At 45.7% G+C, this 20,716-nt stretch overlaps 1 protein-coding gene across 1 annotated transcript; it reads left to right on the forward strand.

Moving 5' to 3' along the window:
• Positions 1-16,404: 16,404 nt before the first annotated feature.
• On the forward strand, positions 16,405-20,326 carry LOC123091125 (probable E3 ubiquitin-protein ligase RHY1A). Its single transcript, XM_044512529.1, has 3 exons — positions 16,405-16,709; positions 19,405-19,601; positions 19,696-20,326. The coding sequence occupies exons 1-3, from the start codon at positions 16,566-16,568 to the stop codon at positions 20,141-20,143; spliced, it is 789 nt and encodes a 262-aa protein (XP_044368464.1). The 5' UTR covers positions 16,405-16,565; the 3' UTR covers positions 20,144-20,326.
• Positions 20,327-20,716: the final 390 nt, after the last annotated feature.

The raw sequence follows: 20,716 nt of genomic DNA on the forward strand, positions 1-20,716 counted from the left end.
GTGAAAGTCCAATTAAGCATCTTGATCTATCTCTATAAATCTTGATGCCCAATATATAAGCAGCTTCACCGAGGTCTTTCATAGAAAAACTTTTATTCAAGTATCCCTTTATGCTATCCAGAAATTCTATATCATTTCTAATTAATAATATGTCATCTACATATAATATCAGAAATGCTACAGAGCTCCCACTCACTTTCTTGTAAATACAGGCTTCTCCAAAAGCCTGTATAAAACCATATGCTTTGATCACACTATCAAAGCGTTTATTCCAACTCCGAGATGCTTGCACCAGTCCATAAATGGATCGCTAGAGCTTGCACACTTTGTTAGCACCTTTTGGATCAACAAAACCTTCTGGCTGCATCATATACAACTCTTCTTCCAGAAATCCATTCAAGAATGCAGTTTTGACATCCATTTGCCAAATTTCATAATCATAAAATGCAGCAATTGCTAACATGATTCGGACAGACTTAAGCATCGCTACGGGTGAGAAAGCCTCATCATAGTCAACCCCTTGAACTTGTCGAAAACCTTTTGCAACAAGTCGAGCTTTATAGACAGTTACATTACCATCAGCGTCAGTCTTCTTCTTAAAAATCCATTTATTCTCAATGGCTTGCGGATCATCGGGCAAGTCAACCAAAGTCCATACTTTGTTCTCATACATGGATCCCATCTCAGATTTCATGGCCTCTAGCCATTTTGCGGAATCTGGGCTCATCATCGCTTCCTCATAGTTTGTAGGTTCATCATGGTCAAGTAACATGACTTCCAGAATAGGATTACCGTACCACTATGGTGCGGATCTTACTCTGGTAGACCTATGATGTTCAGTAGAAACTTGATCTGAAGTTTCATGATCAATATCATTAGCTTCCTCACTGATTGGTGTAGTTGTCACAGGAACCGGTTCTTGTGATGAACTACTTTCCAATAAGGGAGCAGGTACAGTTACCTCACCAAGTTCTACTTTCCTCCCACTCACTTCTTTCGAGAGAAACGATTTCACCCGGAACCATTCTGATATCCAAATATAGGCTTCCAATATATCAATCTTTATGTCTCGACCATTTCAAGACTCCTTGTCATGTCCGAGATCACATCCGGGACTCCGAACAACCTTCGGTACATCAAAACTTATAAACTCATAATAAAACTGTCATCGTAACGTTAAGCACGCGGACCCTACGGGTTCAAGAACTATGTAGACATGACCTAGAACTATTCTCGATCAATAACCAATAGCGGAACCTGGATGCTCATATTGGCTCCTACATATTCTGCGAAGATCTTTATCGGTCAAACCGCATAACAACATATGTTGTTCCCTTTGTCATCGGTATGTTACTTGCCCGAGATTCGATCGTCGGTATCCAATACCTAGTTCAATCTCGTTACTGGCAAGTCTCTTTACTCGTTACGTAATGCATCATTCTGTAACTAACTCATTAGCTACATTGCTTGCAAGGCTTATAGTGATGTGCATTACCGAGAGGGCCCAGAGATACCTCTCCGACAATCCGAGTGACAAAACCTAATCTCGAAATACGCCAACCCAACATGTACCTTTGGAGACACCTGTAGTACTCCTTTATAATCACCCAGTTACGTTGTGACGTTTGGTAGCACCCAAAGTGTTCCTCCGGTAAACGGGAGTTGCATAATCTCATAGTTACAGGAACATGTATAAGTCATGAAGAAAGCAATAGCAATATACTAAACGATCAAGTGCTAGGCTAATGGTATGGGTCATGTCAATCACATCATTCTCCTAATGATGTGATCCCATTAATCAGATGACAACACATGTCTATGGTTAGGAAACATAACCATCTTTGATTAATGAGCTAGTCAAGTAGAGGCATACTAGTGACTATATGTTTGTCTATGTATTCACACATGTATCATGTTTCCGGTTAATACAATTCGAGCATGAATAATAAACATTTATCATGATATGAGGAAATAAATAATAACTTTATTATTGCCTCTAGGGCATATTTCCTTCAAAGAAAACTCCCCCTGCCCCCGATATAACCCCCTGCCCCTGCCTCGCAGTGGTAGTACCACGCTGGTGGGCGGTAGTACCGCTTAGAGCGGTAGTACCGCACACCACCAGCGGTAGTACCGCTCAGCAACCAACAGGCCTCTAGACACACGACTCAAGCTCAAAAATGAACGGAAAACACAGCCAAGAAGGAGGAAAGACCAACACGGCCACAAACACACTAACAACGGACCAGAACACACCTCTTCAAGAGAGGGCGGTGGCCGAGGTCACCTATGTTTGAGTCAAGAGGTATGGCGTCGCGAAGATTTTAACCTTGGACCCATGACCAAAACTCGTCCTTGAAGCACCAGTACCAAAAAATGGTTAAAGTAAAAGACTAGATCAATTTATGCATAATGGGTGAGGGAGAGTTCATTGAGAGAGCAACACTCCCCCCATGTCCATGCCTACATCTAGACTAGACAACAAGTAGAGTGAGGAGGGGTGTGCACGGGCTCAAGTCACATTGCTCGAATCAATGATATTTAGCTCATGCCTTAACTCACGAAATCTTGCTTCATCCAAGGGCTTCGTGAAAATATCTGCAAGGTTATCATGAGTGTTGACATACTTGAGCTTGATCTCCCCTCGCCTAATGTGATCCCGGATGAAGTGATACCGAATCTCAATATGCTTCGTCTTGAAATGTTGCACCGGGTTGAGAGAAATCTTGATGGCACTTTCGTTGTCACACCAAAGAGGCACTTTGTCACAAATGACACCGTATTCCTTTAAAGTTTGCCTCATCCATAAGAGTTGTGCACAACAACTACCAGCCGCCACATATTCCGCTTCGGTGGACGAGAGAGACACACAACTTTGCTTCTTGGAAGACCAACTCACCAAAGAGCAACCAAGAAATTGGCACCCTCCGGAAGTGGACTTCCTATCCACCTTGTCTCCCTCCCAATCGGAATCCATAAATCCTTCAAGCTTGAAGTTTGCTCCTCTTGGGTACCAAAGGCCAAAGTTTGGGGTATGAGCCAAATATCGAAAGATTCGCTTGACCGCCACAAAATGGCTTTCCTTTGGTGTGGCTTGAAACCGTGCACACATACCCACACTCAACATGATATCCGGTCTAGATGCACAAAGGTAAAGCAAGGATCCAATCATAGAGTGATATACCTTTTGATCCACCGCTTCACCATTGGGATCAATGTCAAGTTGGCACTTGGTAGGCATTGGAGTAGAAGCCGGCTTGACATCACTTAGCTTGAATCTCTTAAGCATGTCTTGAGTGTATTTGGCTTGGTTGATTTGTTTGATATCAAAACCAAGGAAGAACTTCAACTCTCCCATCGAAGACATCTTGAACTTAGAGGTCATGAGAGCGGCAAATTCTTCATTGAAAGCTTTCTTAGGGGAACCAAAGATAATGTCATCGACATATAGTTGGCACACAAACAACTCCCCTTTGACCTTCTTAGTAAAAAGAGTGGGATCGATTTACCCAACTTCAAATCCACGATCTTGTAACAACTCGGTAAGGTGGTCATACCACGCACGTGGGGCTTGTTTAAGGCCATAGAGTGCCTTATCGAGTTGATACACATGATCCGGGAAGTAAGGATCCTCGAACCCGGGGGGTTCCTTGACATAAACCAACTCATTAATAGGACCATTAAGAAAAGCACTTTTCACATCCATTTGTTATAACTTAAAGTTATGATGGGAAGCATAAGCAATCAACAAACGAATGGATTCAAGGCGAGCAACGGGAGCAAAGGTTTCACCGTAGTCGATACCCTCGACTTGGGAGTAGCCTTGTGCTACCAATCTTGCCTTGTTGCGAATGATGTTCCCATGAGCATCTTGCTTGTTCTTGAAAATCCACTTGGTTCCAATGACATTGTGGTTCCCCGATGGCCTTGGCACCAATCTCCAAACCTTGTTGTACTCGAAGTTTTTGAGTTCTTCGTGCATGGCATTGAGCCAATCCGAGTCTTCGAGCGCCTCATAGACCTTTTGGGGTTCAACACAAGAGACAAACGCGTGATGTTCACAATAGTTTGCTAATTTTCTACGAGTGCTTACCCCCTTTCTTAGGCTTCCAACCACATTTTCCATGAGGTGGCCTTTGGTGGTGAGCTTGGAAGCAATCTTCGCGGCACGACGCTCTAATTCCTCCTCGGATGTGGAAGGAGGAGGGTTAATTTGATTATCTTGAGCGTCGTCTTGAGCTTGTTCTTGATCTTGAGCTTGCTCATGATCTTGAACTTGCTCGAGGGGGAGAACTTGACCTTGGGCATCATTTGGAGGTTCACCACCATCTTGAGATTGATCTTGCCCTTGGTATTGTTCACGAGGTTGAGGGCCTACACTTTGTTCTTCGGAAGCGTGTGGGTCTTGAGTAGGTGAAGGCTCCACTTGACTGGAGCATTGTCCTTCTCCATAGGCCACAAGGGGTTCCTCAATGGGTAGAAAATGACCAACACTCATTCTTCTTATGGCTTGGGGAGGAATTTCATCACCTACATCACAAGTACCACTTTGCTCCACTTGGGAGCCGTTATTTTCGTCAAACTCCACGTTACACGTCTCCTCAATGAGTCCGGTGGACTTGTTGAGAACACGGTAAGCATGAGAGTTTGTAGCATAACCAACAAATATGCCCTCATAAGCTCTAGCCTCAAATTTAGACAACCGAACACCTTTCTTGAGAATGAAACACTTACACCCGAACACCCGGAAGTACTTGAGATTGGGCTTGTTTCCGGTGAGTATCTCATAAGGAGTCTTGTTCAAGCCTTTGCGGAGATAGAGCCGATTGGATGCATGACATGCGGTGTTGATGGCTTCGGCCCAAAAGTTGTATGGAGACTTGAACTCTGCCATCATGGTCCTTGCCGCATCCATCAACGTCCAGTTCTTCCTCTCTGCAACACCATTTTGTTGAGGGGTATATGGTGCAGAATATTGATGCTTGATCCCCTCATCACTAAGAAACTCATCCAAGGTGTAGTTCTTGAACTCGGTGCCGTTGTCACTTCTTATTGTCAAGATCTTTGCATTATGTTGACGTTGAGCTTCATTTGCAAAGTCGATGACGGTTTGTTGAGTCTCACTCTTCCTCTTGAAGAAGTATACCCAAGTGTATCTTGAATAATCATCCACAATCACCAAGCAATACTTTCTACCCCCAAGACTATCAAAGGATGGAGGTCCAAAGAGGTCCATGTGGGAGGGTGAGCCGTCTCATGTAGCTTTCCTTCGATACAAGCACGATCTTTGGCAAAACTAACATTTGTTAGTCCACGGACATGGTCCCCCTTGAGAAGACTTTGCAAAGATCTCATATTGACGTGGGCTAAACGGCGATGCCAAAGCCATCCCACATAAACTTTAGCCATTAGGCATGTCGCGGTCTTAGTGGGTTGCTCCAAAAAGTTAATCACATAGAGACCATTCTCGACATGCCCAACAAAGGCTACTTTAAGAGTCTTGCTCCACAAGAGGGCCATGGTATCAATATCAAAGAAGGTGGCAAAGCCCATGAGTGCAAGTTGACAAACGGAAAGTAAATTGAACGCAAGGGACTCAACAAGCATGACTTTCTCGATTGTTAGATCATGAGAAATGACAACCTTGCCAAGAACCAATACCTTAGAATGTGAGGCATCACCCCACTCGACATTGGTGGGCATTGATGGGATCTTTTGCACGTCCACCACCAAGTCCTTGCTCCGGGTCATATGATTTCTTGCTCCACTATCGAGCAACCATGATCCCCCACCGAAAGCAAACACCTACAAGAGATCAATGCTTGGTTTTAGGTACCCATTTAGTAATGGGTCCTTTGATGTTAGTAACAAGGGTCTTAGGCACCCAAATAGACCATTCAATGTACTCATAAGCAGAACCAACAAATTTAGCATAAACATGCCCATCACTAGCACGGCACAACATATAAGAGGGGTTAAAGTCGCCGGCTTTGTTGGGAGAGATGGCTTTGCCCCTTTTGGCATCACCACTCTTCGCATTGTTCTTCTTATCCTTAGGAGCACCCTCTCCCTCCTTCACAAAAGTTTGCTTAAGCTGGGGAGGTCGTTTGGTCCTGTTATTCCTCTTCTCGTTCTTCTTCTTGTTCTTGGACTTGGGTGAGAACCCAACTCCCTCCTTGCCCACAACTTCCTTTTGATTGCTCAAAAGGTCATTTAGGTTCTTCTCACCTTGTATGCAAGACACAAGACCTTTCTCGAGTTGTTCCTTCAACTTGGCATTCTCCTCCACAAGATGCACATGCTCACAACACGGGTTAGTAGCATTTGCATTATCAATTAAGACCATGTGAGGAAATGTGGCCTTTTCCTTGGTTAGCTTAACTTGGAGTTGAGCATGAGACTCCTTGAGGTTTGCATGAGCACCTTTCAAGACCTTATGGGCCTTGTCAAGTACATCAAACTCCTCCTTGAGTCTAGCATGATCAACCCCAAGTTTAGCCTTCTCGGAAGTTAGCACACGAGACACAACAAGAGCATGATCAAGATCTTTCTTTAATTTGGCATGGTCATCGTTGTGTGACTCCTCAAGAGTCAATCAATGCCCACGCTCTTCCTCAAGAGCATTAGAGAGATCCGATATCTCATCGGCATAGTCACGACTATGACCTTCCATCTTAGAGATGGTTTCTTCATGAGCCTCGATCATGTCATTGGCTTCACCAAGTTGTTCCAAGAGAGCAACGAAGTGCTTTTTGGATTTGCCCTTGAGCTTACTCATGAAGGACTCAAATTCATTTACCTCCTCATTAGACCCCTTACCATCATCAAAGCCAACGGTCAAAGAAGGATTAGGAATAATGGTGGTTTTGATGTTGGGGGTTACCTTGTTGGTGGCTTTGGCCATGAGGCACTTGGCGGTGATGTTCTCATTGGGTGAGTCGAAGAGAGACACCCAGGGAGTTGTGGCAATGGCAACGGATGCCATAGCCATTGCTTCACTATCTTCATCATCATCGTTATCCTCACGGTATTCTTCTTGAACCACCAACCCGCAAGTAGGAGTCTTCTTGGTGAAGTTGTTCTTGTTGGGGAAGGACTTGGCTTTGTCCTTTCAGATGAACTTGTCACCATTGTCTTCCCGCTTCTCGTAAGGACAATCCACAACGAAATGGCTCACATTGCCACAGTTGAAACAAGTTCTAACTCGTTGCTTACCCTTGAGGCCACTTGAGTTGTTCTTGTTGAAGTTGAGTCTTGTATTCTTCTTGCTCCAAAATTGTCTTGAGGCAAGAGCCATGTGCTCATGATAATCATATTTCGTGTCTTCGGGGTTGCTCTCCTCATCTTCCTCTTCTTCCTCTTCTTCCACACTAACCTTGGCCTTCAATTCAAGGTTGGGCTTCTTTGCCCTTTGAGAACGGAGCACCGCATTGTCGGCGGTCTTGCCAAGATGCTCATTGCAACGAACTCATCCAACACTTCACTTGAGGTCATGGAGTGGAAGTCCGGTCTTTGACGAATGACGGAGGACATGGCCTTGTTGTAGGGCATCATGGCCTTGAAGAACTTGCACTTGATCCAATTGTCATCCGTGTCCTTGCTCCCATGATCTCGGAATACGACCGCGAGTTTGGTCACTCTTCGAAAGAGCTCACGAGGTTCTTCATCTTCTTTCATTGCAAACTCATCGACTTCATCTTGCACCACTTCATAGTTGGAGCGTTGAATGCTAGCACTTCCTCGATAGAGAGACACAACACATTGCTATGCGTCTTTAGCCATGGCATGAGGTCGAAGATGAGGGAGATCTTCAGGAAGGATTGCATCTTCGATGATGAAGAGAGCACTCTCATTGAATTGATTATCCACAACTTCTCGAGGGGTGAAGTTGCTTGGGTCATGTGGATAGAAACCTTCTTCTATGATTCTCCAAAGATTAGTATTCACATGTTTTAAATGACGCTTGAAACGATAAACCCAAGCATCAAAATCCTCATTTTTCACAATCTTAGGAGGAGGACTGGCATGATTTAAATGAGTAGAGGGAATTGGTCCACCATAAGTGGGAGGTTCCACATGGGCATAGATGCCGGTGCCATTTCTACCACTAGTAGAAGGACCCTTCTCACTATTAGCTTCCCCCTTGTCGGAGTTAGCATCCGTCACCTTGTTAGTGGGATCACCCACTTTCATCGGCGAGGTGGATAGTTTAAGTCCTTCTAGGAATTTAGTAAACATGCTTTCAACCTCGGTCATCATGGAGGTTTTCAATGTGTCTAAAGCCACATTGAACTCCTCACGGGAGACCGAGGTTCCCCCATCGGCCGTAGACGAGATAGGATTCACACCGGAGTGCTCCTCCGCACCATCGTTGGTGTCAACCATACTCTTCGGACGGTAAAGTCCTTAATAAAGAGACGAGGCTCTGATACCAATTGAAAGGGTCGATATGGTTGACTAGAGGGGTGTGAATAGACAACTAACAATTTTTAAGCTTTTCTTTAACAATTTAAACCTTGCAACAAAATAGGTTGTCTAGATATGCAACTATGTGGACAACCTATATGATGCAATGACAACTAGCACACAAGCAAGCAATAGATGAAACACAAGTAAGCTTGCAAAAGTAAAGGCATGAAATAACCAAGAGTGGAGCCGGTGGAGACGAGGATGTGTTACCGAAGTTCCTTCCTTTTAAGGGGAAGTACGTCTCCGTTAGAGCGGTGTGGAGGCACAATGCTCCCCAAGAAGCCACTAGGGCCACCGTAATCTCCTCACACCCTCACACAATGCGAGATGCCGTGATTCCACTATTGGTGCCCTTGAAGGCGGCGACCGAACTTTTACAAACAAGGTTGGGGCTATCTTCACAACACTTGGAGGCTCCCAACAACACCACAAAGCTTCGCCACAATGGAGTATGGCTTTGAGGTGATCTCAACCGTCTAGGGTGCTCAAACACCCAAGAGTAACAAGATCCGCTAGGGATTAGTGGGGGGAATCAAATTTCTCTTGGTGGAAGTGTAGATCGGGGTCTTCTCAACCAATCCCGAGCAAATCAACAAGTTTGATTGGCTAGGGAGAGAGATCGGACGAAAATGGAGCTTGGAGCAATAATGGAGCTTTTGGGGGAAGAGGTAAGTCAACTTTGGGGAAGAAAACACCTTTATATAGTGGGGAAAACAATCCAACCGTTACCCCCCCCCCCCAAACAGCCACGCACAGAGCGGTACTACCGCTTGGGCAGGACGGTACTACCGCTGATAAGCGGTACTACCGCTCCCTCCCAGCGGTACTGCCGCGCTGACGAGGGATGCAGGGTCCTGGCCCCAGAGCGGTACTACCGCGGAAGTATTGGCGGTACTACCGCTTGGAGCGGTACTACCGCCACTACTACCGCTACTAGTACCATAAAACCCGACACGAAAAACAGCGGTCGAGAGTCGAGGCTGTAGTAGCCCGAAACCACTGCGGTACTACGGTCGAAGACCGCAAGCGGTACTACCGCTCGGGGAGCGGTACTACCGCTTGACGTGCTTCGACAGTACTACCGCTGAGGACCGCGGTACTACCGCTGGGACAGGACAGGCAGGCACAAATAGGAAAGATAGCTCCAATGAAGCGGAAAGAAGCATCGGGTGTGATAAGGATGTGTACGTGTTGATTCCACCCTAGCCTTACCAAAGCGGATCCCCTCTTGATAGTACGGTCACTCCTGCGAAACTAGACCACCAGCAGAGAAACGAAGGAGCTAAACCGTCTTGAATAAAACACCGAGGGGAGGTAATCGTCTCGTGCCAAAGGATGAATCTCTGAAAGAACTCAACGCACACGATTAGTCCGCAAAAGCATTGTCATCAATCACCAAAACATCTTGGGGATAAATATGCCCTTACAGTTGTGAGGAACTGCGAGATTAGGATGCTAGTCAAAGAAAATTTCAAACAATCGATCGTGCACGACGAATCTGGCAAAATTCGTCCAAAACAGCTCCAAACGGGAACAAGGAATTGAGCATGTACAGTCGGCGAAACTACAAATCGATTGCCTGAATGGAACCGTAGCATCGATGTGCATCTTTTTCGTGTAGAGCTTGCCACGAATCGAAGCATCGTTGTGTAGATTAGAGGGGCATGGAAGAGAGGAGATTAGAGAGGAGGTTACTCGAGGTTGAAGAAGACACCACGTAAACACCTCGCATCCCTCCCGTTTCTCCTCGTGCACGATCCCGCTTGCTGCGCTTCCACTCGGCCTGGCTCCAGAAAAACTGCCGATCTAAGTGTTCGCAACGAGCCAGGCCCAGAGGTGCTTTAAGAAGCGTGTGATGCAGGCCTAATAGTGTATGCGGGCTACCAAACAGGCTGGATCCTTCCCGCGCGGGCCTGGTCGAGGCCTATGTAGGCAACCAAACACGCCCATATACTTGGCTCAGTGGGACATGTTTGAGATAATAGGCAATAAATGAGCTTTGAAAATGTGTATATAGTAGAGCCATCAACTACATGTATATGTCTCGACATCATCTGATCCATTTCATACATCCAACATGAGTCCCCGTCCAACCATGTATATGTCTTTTCACATTCTCATCTTTTCTGCTTCTTGTCCATGTCTTTTTTGCTCCCTAGAAGTCACACAATTCCTCGCTTCTCCATCCATGTTGTCCATGACATGCTACCATCTAGAGTAGCGGTAGATTTGGTTATGCATGTGATTGCCTTCTTTTGGCATTTTCTTGTGCTGCTCACTCGTTCTGCACAGACCTATACGACGCTCATGGTCGTCAACAGCCGCCCGAGCGAACGGCTGGCGGCCGACTAACCTCAAATTTTCTCCATCTGGTTCACAATGTACGGAGATTTTTCTAGTTAAAAAAATGTTTGGTACCATTCAAAATATGTACGATATATTTTAAAAATTCTACACGTGTTTCATAAAAATGTTCATGATATTTTAGAAAACGTTAGACAATGTAAAAAATGTTCACCTAACTATTTTTTTTGTTTTGTACCATTATAAAAATGTACTTGATTTCTTTAAAAATGTTCACATGTTTCCAAAATATGTCCATGACATCTAAAAAAACTATGACATTTTAAAAAATGTATAGTTTAAACAAATTAACATTAGAAAAAATCAATCTGTATTTGAAAAATATTTAGCATGTTTTTTTTTCAAAAACATGTATTTAAAAATTGTTCAACATGTATCAATAAAATGTTACGCGTGCATAACAAAAATGTGCAATGTGTATAAGAAAAAATAGACATATATTAAAGAAATACCAAAGAAAACCTGCCCGAAGTGAAGAAAAAAGCAAAAGAAAACAAAATAAACGCAAAGTAAATCAAAGAATAAAGGGGGAAACCCCCAAAACAGGTAAAAACAATGGAAATCGATAAAAAATCTTTAAAAAGAATACATGCCAGAGGCAGGTAAAATACTGGGCCGGCCCATTAGCCTCGAGCCGGAGGCGTTGCTACCGCGACCTTTGCATTAGGCGAGAAATAAACCTGGTGTGATTGCTCTGTGATTCTTCTCGCGCCTCAGTTATAGGGGAGCAACTAATTAACGAGCTTTCCTTCGGGAGCCTCGCAACGATCAGCGCCACTTGACGCGCTCACAGTCATTTGCCACATGTCGTGCTCTGGGCGCTCCCTCCGGATTTTGTTTTTTTTATTTTTACGCACACGTTTTCGGTTTTTTAAAAGTTTTTTTTTTGGTTTTTCTTGACGTTTTGGTTTTCTACCGGTCTTCCCTATCTTTTTGACAAAAAAAAAATTTCAAAAAAAAAATTTTGCGGAAAAAATTACATTTTTTCGCGAGAGGCACGGTTTTGCTTCCGCCAGAGGCACGGACGTGCCTCTTTTGGAAAGGGAAAAAACGCGTTTTCTGTTTTTTTCTTCTTTCACGAGAGCCACGGTTTTGCTTCCGCCAGAGGCACGGTTGTGCTTTCGCGAGAGGCAAGGGCGTGCCTCTTTTGGAAAGGAAAAAAACGCGTTTTCTGGGTTTTTTTTGTGAGAGGCACGGTTTTGCTTCCGCCAGAGGCACGGTTGTGCTTTCACGAGAGGCACGGGCATGTCTCTTTCGGAAAGGGAAAAAATGCGTTTTCTATTTATTTATTTTTTCGCGAGAGGCACGGTTTTGCTTCCGCCAGAGGCACGGTTGTGCTTTTGCGAGATGCACGGGCGTGCCTCTTTCAGAAAAGGAAAAAAACGTGTTTTCTATTTTTTTTTCTTTCGTGAGAGGCACGGTTTTGCTTCCGTCAGAGGCACGATTGTGCTTTCGTCAGAGGCATGGGCGTGCCTCTTTCGGAAAGGGAAAAAACCCGTGTTTTCGGTTCGGTTTTTTCGTCGATTTTTTTCGTCCGTTTTTTCGTGAAAAAAAAGTTCGTCAAAACCTATCAAAATGGGATCTACTTTTGAAGATCTCGACACGATGAATCCAATGGCGAAAGCGGTTCAAGATTTGGACGCACGGTTTAAGAGATAAAACATTTTGAATAAACGAATCTACGAAAAAAAGCAAAACTCCCAGGTTGCGATAAGTGACGCACATGCAACACGCCACTTGTCGCAACCTGGGAAAATTGGAGTGATCTCCGCAAGGAGTACTCCTTAATTAGTGATTTCGCAGTTATAGGCGAATCTTATTTGGTGCTGTAGGGGCCCGTTAACGTGTATTCTACAAACCGGTGCCTGCAGCGCCCCGAGCTGGGCCGGCCCACATAGTTTGGTTTTTCAAACGAAAAAAAAGTGCGGGATCCGGATTTCGAGGGAGCTCCTAGCTGGCGCTGTAAGCGCCGATTAGAGAAACTGGCGCTCGCAGGAGCACGTAATGGGCCGGCCCATTTTTTTCTTTTCTGCCAGAAACTGCAAAAATTATACGCGGGTAACAAGACTCCTCACGAACCACTTCCAGGTGCACCAACCACTACGCCATGGTAAGACATATGCTTACTATCTTCGTCGGCTTCCTTTTATTCTTTCTGCAGCTCGCGAACCTCAGACCCTTCCGCAAACTGTTTTTTTAATCTTTTTTTCTCTTTTTATGTAACGGTTTTGTTCGCCTTCTTTCTTTCCTTTTTTGCTAAATACGTGCAGCATTTGAAAAAAAGCAAAGATTTTTTTTCAAAATGGATGAGTTTTTTTAAAACTTAAAAAAAATCATTGGTTTTTTTAAAGTTCATCAAATTTGAAGAAAGTTCATTGCATCTAAAAAATGTTCATCAAATTTGAGAAAAGTTCATCAAAACTGGAAAAGCTTCATCAAATTTGAGAAAAAGTTCATCGAATCTGAAAAAAAATCATCAATTTTGAAAAAAAACATCGGATTTAAAAAAAAGTTCATCAAATTTGAAAAAATAGTTCAGCAGATTTCAAAAAAAGTTCATCAAATTTGGAGAAGTTCATCGGATATGAAAAAAAATTCATCGGATTTCAAAAAAAAGTTTGTCAAATTTGAAAAAAGTACATCGAATTTGGAAAAAGTTCATTAAATTTGGAAAAGTTCATCAAATTTGAAAAAATAGTTCATCGGATTTGAAAAAAGGTTCATCGAATTTGCAAAAAGTTCATCAAATTTGAAAAAAGTTCATCGTATTTGAAAAAAAGTTCATCAAATTTGAAAAAAAGTTCATCGGATTTGAAAAAAAATTCATCAAATTTGGAAAAAGTTCATCCAATTTGAAAAAATAGTTCATCGGATTTGAAAAAAAGTTCATCAAATTTGGCAAAAATTCGGAAAAATAAGTTCAATGTTTTTAAAAAAATTCAACGTTTTGAAAAAAGTTCATTGATTTTGAAAAAAGTTCATCGAATATGAAACAAAGTTCGTGAATTTACAAAAAAAGATTTATGAATCTTTAAAAACCGTGCATTAAAGAAAACAAAAAAGGATCAGAAAAAAGAAAAAACAAGAAAAAGAAATAAAAAACGAAATGAGGATGCAATAAATAAGTAAAGTAAAGGAATCTTGTACGAAATGTTCGATCGCCGTATGGCTAGAGCGTGCCGCTAACGCCCGAGGGGTCGCGGGTTCGATTCCGTCGCTAGCCACCATTATTTCGCCAGTTTTTACAGGAACGCATAAGGGAACTGGGCCGGCCCAAATCGTGGCCACAATTTACTCAAAAAAAAAATACTACGCCACGAGGGCTTCGTTCCAGCCACTAGGCTACGCCTCGGTAGTTTTTACTTCTCTTCATCTTTAGCTCGGTTTTGCTTTTTTCTTTTACTTTTTTTATCCTTTCCTGTTTCTTTTTTTTCTTCTTTAATGCGTGATTTTTTATCGTGAACCTTTAAAAAATAAAAATGTACAATGTGTATCGAAAGAACAATACATATGTTGAAAAAAATACCAAATAAAACCTCTGAGAACTGAAGAAAAAACAAAAGAAAAACGGAGAAAACCAAAGGAAAAAACAAAGAAAATCAAAGAATAAAGAAAAAAAACCAAAACAGGTAAAAACAATGAAACTCGATAAGAAAAATACATTAAAAAAACATGCCAGAGGCAGCTAAAATACTGGGGTGGTCCATTAGCCCCGAGCCAGAGGCGTAGCTACCGTGACTTTTGCAGCAGGCGATAAATAGACCTGGTGTGATTACTCTTGATCTATCTCATGCCTCAATCATATTCCTTTTTGACCTTGATTCTTCAAACCCAGATTATCTAAAATCTGGTGGAAAAAAACTGACCCATAAACTAAGATTTAGGCTAGCAACTTGAACGAAAGGGCAACACTTATAGAAGAAACTTACAAAAATCACTTATAAGAAACGCTCGGCAAGAGCGCGTAAATGAATCAAGGGTTAATTAGATAAATGCCACTTGAATTTTGGCAATTCCACACTGTAATTTTCAAACTTTAAACAATTCCACTGCAACTTTTGTAAACTTTAAAAAACGGCACTGTAGACTTTAAAAAAGTCACTAAAAAGTATTTTTAAAATTTGAATATTGCAGCGTCGTTTCTTCCAGAATTCAAGTGGCATTTATAAGGGCACCGCTAGGCGCCGGCGCACCGGCCGAATGTTTCGGCCGGTCTGCTCCCAGCTGCCCGATCTGCTGTGCAACACCGTCAGATTCGAGCTCCTCTGCTATTTTTTTACCTTGTCCTCGTCTCCCCGAGCGCTCGCCGTGCAGACCGCCCGTCGGGGCCGCCCCACTCTCCGGCACTCAGCTCGCCCCGGCCGCTCGCCGCCCCGGCCGCCGGTTGAAGCTGACAGCTCGCCGCCTCGGCGCCCGTCGGAGCACCATGGATGCAGCTCCGCGACTCAGCTCGTCCAGTCCGCTCGCCGCCCCGGCCGCCCGTCGGGGCCGCCCCGCGCTCCGGGACTCAGCTCGCCCCGACCGCTCGCTGCCCCCGCTGCTCGTCGGAGTGCCATGGATGCAGCTCCGCCTCACCGATGATTGGTTCCAGCAAAAAACAGAGATGCCCCGTGGTAGCATTTTCCCGTGTCAGTCGTAGCAAATGAAGACAACGGTTGCAGCAAAAAAATCCATCGGTGTCGCCATTGTAGCAAAAATGTTAAACGGATGTAGCAAAACACAGCGCCAATGGTAGCAAAAAACGAGGATGTTGCAACAAAAATGCCGTCCTCGTCGTCGCCGGTCACAGCTCAGTCGTAAAAAAGCACCATGGCCGCATGAATGGATGTAGCAAAAACACAGACGGTAGTAGCAAAAAATTGACACGATTGTAGCTTTTATCTCAATGGTTGAAGCTTTTCCCCTCTATGGTGGAAGCTTTTCTGTAAACGATCGAAACTTTTTTTTTGAGCAATGTCTGGGTGAAAACTTTTCTCTATCGTTCGGTTGAAGTTGTTTTCATCAAAATTTGTAGCATTTTATATAGATGGTTGTAGCTTCCCTCGATAGCACTGAACGCTTACAGCTTTCTGTATATACAGTTGAAGCATTTTTAATCTTGGGTTGAAGCTTTTCTGTCAACGGTTGCAGCACTCGCCGGCCTGTTCCAGCAAATTTGGGCCGCGGGGTGTAGTCCTGCCATGGCTGGTTGCAGCTCCGGCGTGCCCGGGTCCGGTGAGGCAGGGAGAGCTCCGATGCACGCGGATCCCCGCGGATCTGGTCGAGGGCGGCCAGATCTGCTGAACGGCGGCGCGCCTGGGAGGCCTGCGGCACGGGGAGATGCGTTGACCATGGCAGCGGGGAGAGAGAAAGAGAGAGATGCGCGAGAGGAAGAAGAGAAAAGAAAGGAGGACTAGTCGTCTCGGGTCCATCGCGCCACGTGGTTGCTCGTGAGTGGGTCGCGTCTCGGCCGGTGCCCCGGCCCCAGACGTTTCCCCATTTATAATCAACGCCGTGCGCTACAGGACAAGAGCCGCCGCGTTGGCCATCTCATCCGAAGCTCAGAAGCATATAACCCCAACTTGGGGCGGTAAACGACGCGGAAGGAGCGGAGGCGAGTAGGCGACTGTGGCGAGTGGCGACAGAGCGGCACACACGTCGGCTGGCGGCCGCAGAACAAAAAAAGAGGACGCCAAGATGCGGTAGTACAAGGAAAGGCGAGGCTTCTTGCTCACTTCTCTCTTGCCCTCTGCATGCCGATAGCCGCTAAGCTCTTCTACTACCAGCGCCGCCGCCCGCCGCCGCCACCGCTTCCGGAGCCCACCGAGCCCCGCAGCGCCGACTCCTCCGCCGCCCGCCGCCGGGTTCACCCCATTCGCTCCGCGCACCACAGGCCGGTGAGATGACAATTTCAAAGTCGCCTCTGTGTCTTCCATTGCGATGCGTGTGCTCGACCTCTGTCGCGACTTGGTAGTACGGAGTAGGTAGGATGGTTTTGCGGCGAGTTCGTGCGGTAGAAATTGGGGCGGAGCGGATACTCCTTTTGCTACATATTCCAGCTTAGGACATGCGTGCCTTGTGTTTGATGAAATGCCACACCTGGGTGTTACGGGGGAGCGAGCAGGAGGACTATAGTTAGTTTTGTGTGCGTCCAAAGGGACCCCGAATCACTGCGAACCCAAACAGTATAATTGATTGAAGATGGTTTAATAGGCAATGGCTCCTTGTGGGTGGACGTTAGAGCATCTACAGTCGGACTTGGCAAATCCGACCCCTCAAATGCCCGCGGACGCACCCTCAAGAAACGCATTCCACATCCGGATACCTCAAATTAGAAACCTCAAATCCATATTAGTACATGCAACGTGAAACCTAATCTCCGCGGAGCTCGTCCAGTTCCGCTCCCCGCTCGCCCGGCTCCGCCTGGCCATGTCCGGCGGCTGGCTGCGCTCCTCAGAGTGTTGGGCCAGTCACCGGCAAGGTAGGGTAGGGCATGGAACACGAGCTGGCTCACGGGACTCAAGGCCCGCCGTCTCCCATGCCCTACTCTTCCTCATCAGAGACCGGAACCCGAACGATGCCGGTGGACGTCAGATCGATGATGGATCCGTCAGGGAACGAGCCGCCGACGTCCACCACGATGCGGTCGCGGCGCCCGAACTGATGCGCCATACGGGGCGCCGGAGAATGCGAGTCCGCCTCGCCGACGCCCGCCGCCACAAGGGCTGCCGCGGCCTCCCACGCCCGGTGCCTTGCACGACGTGCATGCCGTGCCATGGCCTCGTCCCCAATATCGGCGTGCCACCAGAGGGGTTGCACGTCCGCCAGCCCGTTTGGATGTCAGACGGACCGCACGGCCTTCGGCATAGCTATGGCCAGCCTAGCACCGGATCCATGCCCCATTTGGGCGGCCGCAATGGATCCCCGATGGATGGAGTCCGAGCGCAGCCGTCCACGGCCCTCCTCCCTGGCGCGGCGGAGCACAAGCCGGACGGCCATCTCCTCCTCGGGGCCGCGCAGGATGTGTTCGGGGTCGACGGATCTGGAGGTGGAGGACTCGGATCCGCTGCCCGCCATGCCGGAGAGGACCGGAAGGAGCCGGAGACGAGCTTGGGTGACGGAGGAGAGTGGAGGGGAGGGGGTGAAGTGGCTAGGGTTTGGTTCGGCGAGCAGATGGGGAGGATTTTATGTGGGGTCGGGTGGGCCAGCATGGGCCGGGTCGGACGTGGCGGGCGTGCCCGGGCGCCCCCATATCCGCCCCATATTTGGGCTGGATATGAGGGGTGCCGGTCAGCCCGGGCATTTGAGGGGCCCGTCTGGATCAAAAAATCGTGACCGGGCAGTGACCGGTCGGCCCGCCCGGGCGTATGAGGCGGGTTTGAGAGGTCCGGTTGTAGATGCTCTTATATTGTGAAAATGTGAAGCATGAATTAGATTCCCATCCTTAAAAAATGCAAATCAAGATGCCAAACGGCACATTCTCCTTGAATATTTTGGTTACTGCATAATTTTCAGACAGAATGATGATCCCTCATCATGATTGGGGTGAACTGTTTGATTCTCTAGAACAACCATTTTGGCAAGGAAACATAAGGTATATGCTCGCAAAAGAAAAAGGAGAGGCATAAATCATGTGCGGTGCTCCAAATCAACAATACTCTGAATTGACCACTTAAATTCTATGATTGCATTCAGGGTGACCCTACAAAGGTGTCATTTTGCATTTCATACGGAGTTACCTATTTTCTGTGATATGGCTAATTTGTTTGGTCAGTCTGTTGGTTAATCCGAAGCTAGTCATGCACTCATGGTGTTAGATTACTGGTGCGAAAGGTGCCAAGGTGTCGTAAAACAAGAGGTGCTCTTCATGTGTGTGGTGCTGCTTACTACTCCACTTACTGCTATGGGCCTTTCATGAGCAAGCTGTTGCTCATGCTCCAATATTTAATGATCGGTGCATGTAGCATATATTTGATGTAACTAGCATTTAGCATGATCATCATAAGATATATTGGCCTTGTGGTGTCATTTTGGATCGCCTATCTTTTGTCAGTACAAGAACAGTAACAAGGGTAAAGTTCAAGTGTACATTTAGTTAGTTACATTTTCTGATTTTCTGGAGTTTATGTGAGTCTGCTGAGCTGTGAGCATGTAACCATTAGAATGCAGTGTACTGCAACTAATTGCAAAGATGTGCAGTTTACTTCTGCTTCTGTGAGAAAAGTTCAGTTATCCTGTAAATGTTCCACAAAAGTTTAATGTTTGACCAGTAAATCCATGGGGGTGCTATGGAATGCAAACAATCATTTGTTGGCACTAAATGCTTCCGTTGAAGATCTTCTAGACATGCTTGGTCTTTTTATGATTAGTCAAAGTGTTTATGTTCTTTTTCTTGCCTATGTAATTTGGTAAAAACTGCAGGATTAAATGGACATCTCTTTCTATACAAAGATGCAATACAGAAGTGCAAGAACACTTTCCGGATTAATTTTATTTGCAGTACCAACTTTTTTGAAATATTGGTCATTAGTAAGTATAAACTTCAATGACTCTGGATTGTGGGTTTCTAATCTGTCAAATTATAAAACACAGGGCTACGAAGTTCTTCGAGGAAGCCAGAGAGAGCGAGGGGCGTCTAGCGGAAGCATAACCGAGCCAACAAGGAACGTGCTCTTCAGCACAAGACAAAGCTGCAACGCATCAAATGACCGACTTCCTGATGCGGTTCAACAGGCCAAGGAGAGGCTTCATCAAAGGCTCCGAAGTGTAGACCTGTTTCCAGGGAGAAGGTGCGCATCAGCCTGCTGGCTCATCTTAAGCACCGATCTATGCACTTCGATATTTCAAGTTCTGCATTGATCCTCAGTTTCCCGGTTGTTGCAGGCTAGCAGCACCAGCCGTAGGAACCATTTGGGCTGGACCTGATCTTCCTTCGGAATGTGATATCTGCACATCAAAGGACGGCAGACTGGCCGACCGAACTTTTCTCTTCAACTCCAGAGCCTCCCTGTCAGACCACAAAGTTAAACAGATCACAGCAGAGACGTTCAGCGATGCGGCGGTGGTTGCGCCACATCATCTGAGGCCTGTCTCCAAAGTAGGAGAAGGAATGATCGAAGGCGGTGTTGCGGAGTCCTCAGTGGATTGTTCGATATGCCTTGAAGGATGCCATGGTGCATCAGACGGGCTGATCCAGCTGCGCTGCAAGCACATCTTCCATTCGGCCTGCCTGGAGCAGTGGCTGCAGTCCCGCGCCGATTGTCCGTACTGCAGGGCCGGCGTTGTCCTATCCTACCACGGAAAGAGTATTAGCAGCGCGGTGCGGCTTTAGTGAAAGAACACTCGAGTTGCTACTTGCTGTGTGCTTTTTGAGATGTTTGCTTCAGGATCAAGTTTTGCTGCAGAAGGCTTGAAACAGAGCTGGCCTCGCTGCACCTCCTAAGTCTGTAACTCAGATTCTGCAGTCCTCTGTGCACATAATCCTGCTCTTTTTAATAACAGTGTTAGAGGCTGACTTGTCGTTCCAGGCCTGGGCACGAGCTCACTCGCCCCAATCCTATTTGGCGGCGCCAAAGGGGCGCGACTTTGTCTCGCGTTAAGCGAGACGAACTTCCGCCTCGCGGTCGAGCGGACGTATGGGCCGACCCATTATGTGGGAGTTTTTTACGTTTTTTATTTCTTTTTTCTTTTACTTTCGTTTACGCCTCCAAACATTCTAAAGATACATATTACAAAAATATACGTTACATAATATTTTGCAAAGTGTTAAATGTGTATAAAAAATGCTGACCATCTACTAAGAAATGATGAACATTTTATAATGTATATAAAAATGTTAATCAAGCATTTGAAAAAAATGAACATGTGTTTCAAAAAAATTATCAAGCATTTGAAAAATATTGAA

This window comes from Triticum aestivum, chromosome 4B (assembly GCF_018294505.1).
Source record: "Triticum aestivum cultivar Chinese Spring chromosome 4B, IWGSC CS RefSeq v2.1, whole genome shotgun sequence".
In the NCBI taxonomy this organism is placed as follows: domain Eukaryota; kingdom Viridiplantae; phylum Streptophyta; class Magnoliopsida; order Poales; family Poaceae; genus Triticum; species Triticum aestivum.

Coding starts and splice junctions, on each gene's coding strand:
- LOC123091125 (XM_044512529.1), top strand. CDS start 16,566: ATGCCGATAGCCGCTAAGCTCTTCTACTACCAGCGCCGCCGCCCGCCG. Junction 16,710..19,404: donor GCTCCGCGCACCACAGGCCG/GTGAGATGACAA, acceptor TATAAAACACAG/GGCTACGAAGTTCTTCGAGG. Junction 19,602..19,695: donor GACCTGTTTCCAGGGAGAAG/GTGCGCATCAGC, acceptor CGGTTGTTGCAG/GCTAGCAGCACCAGCCGTAG.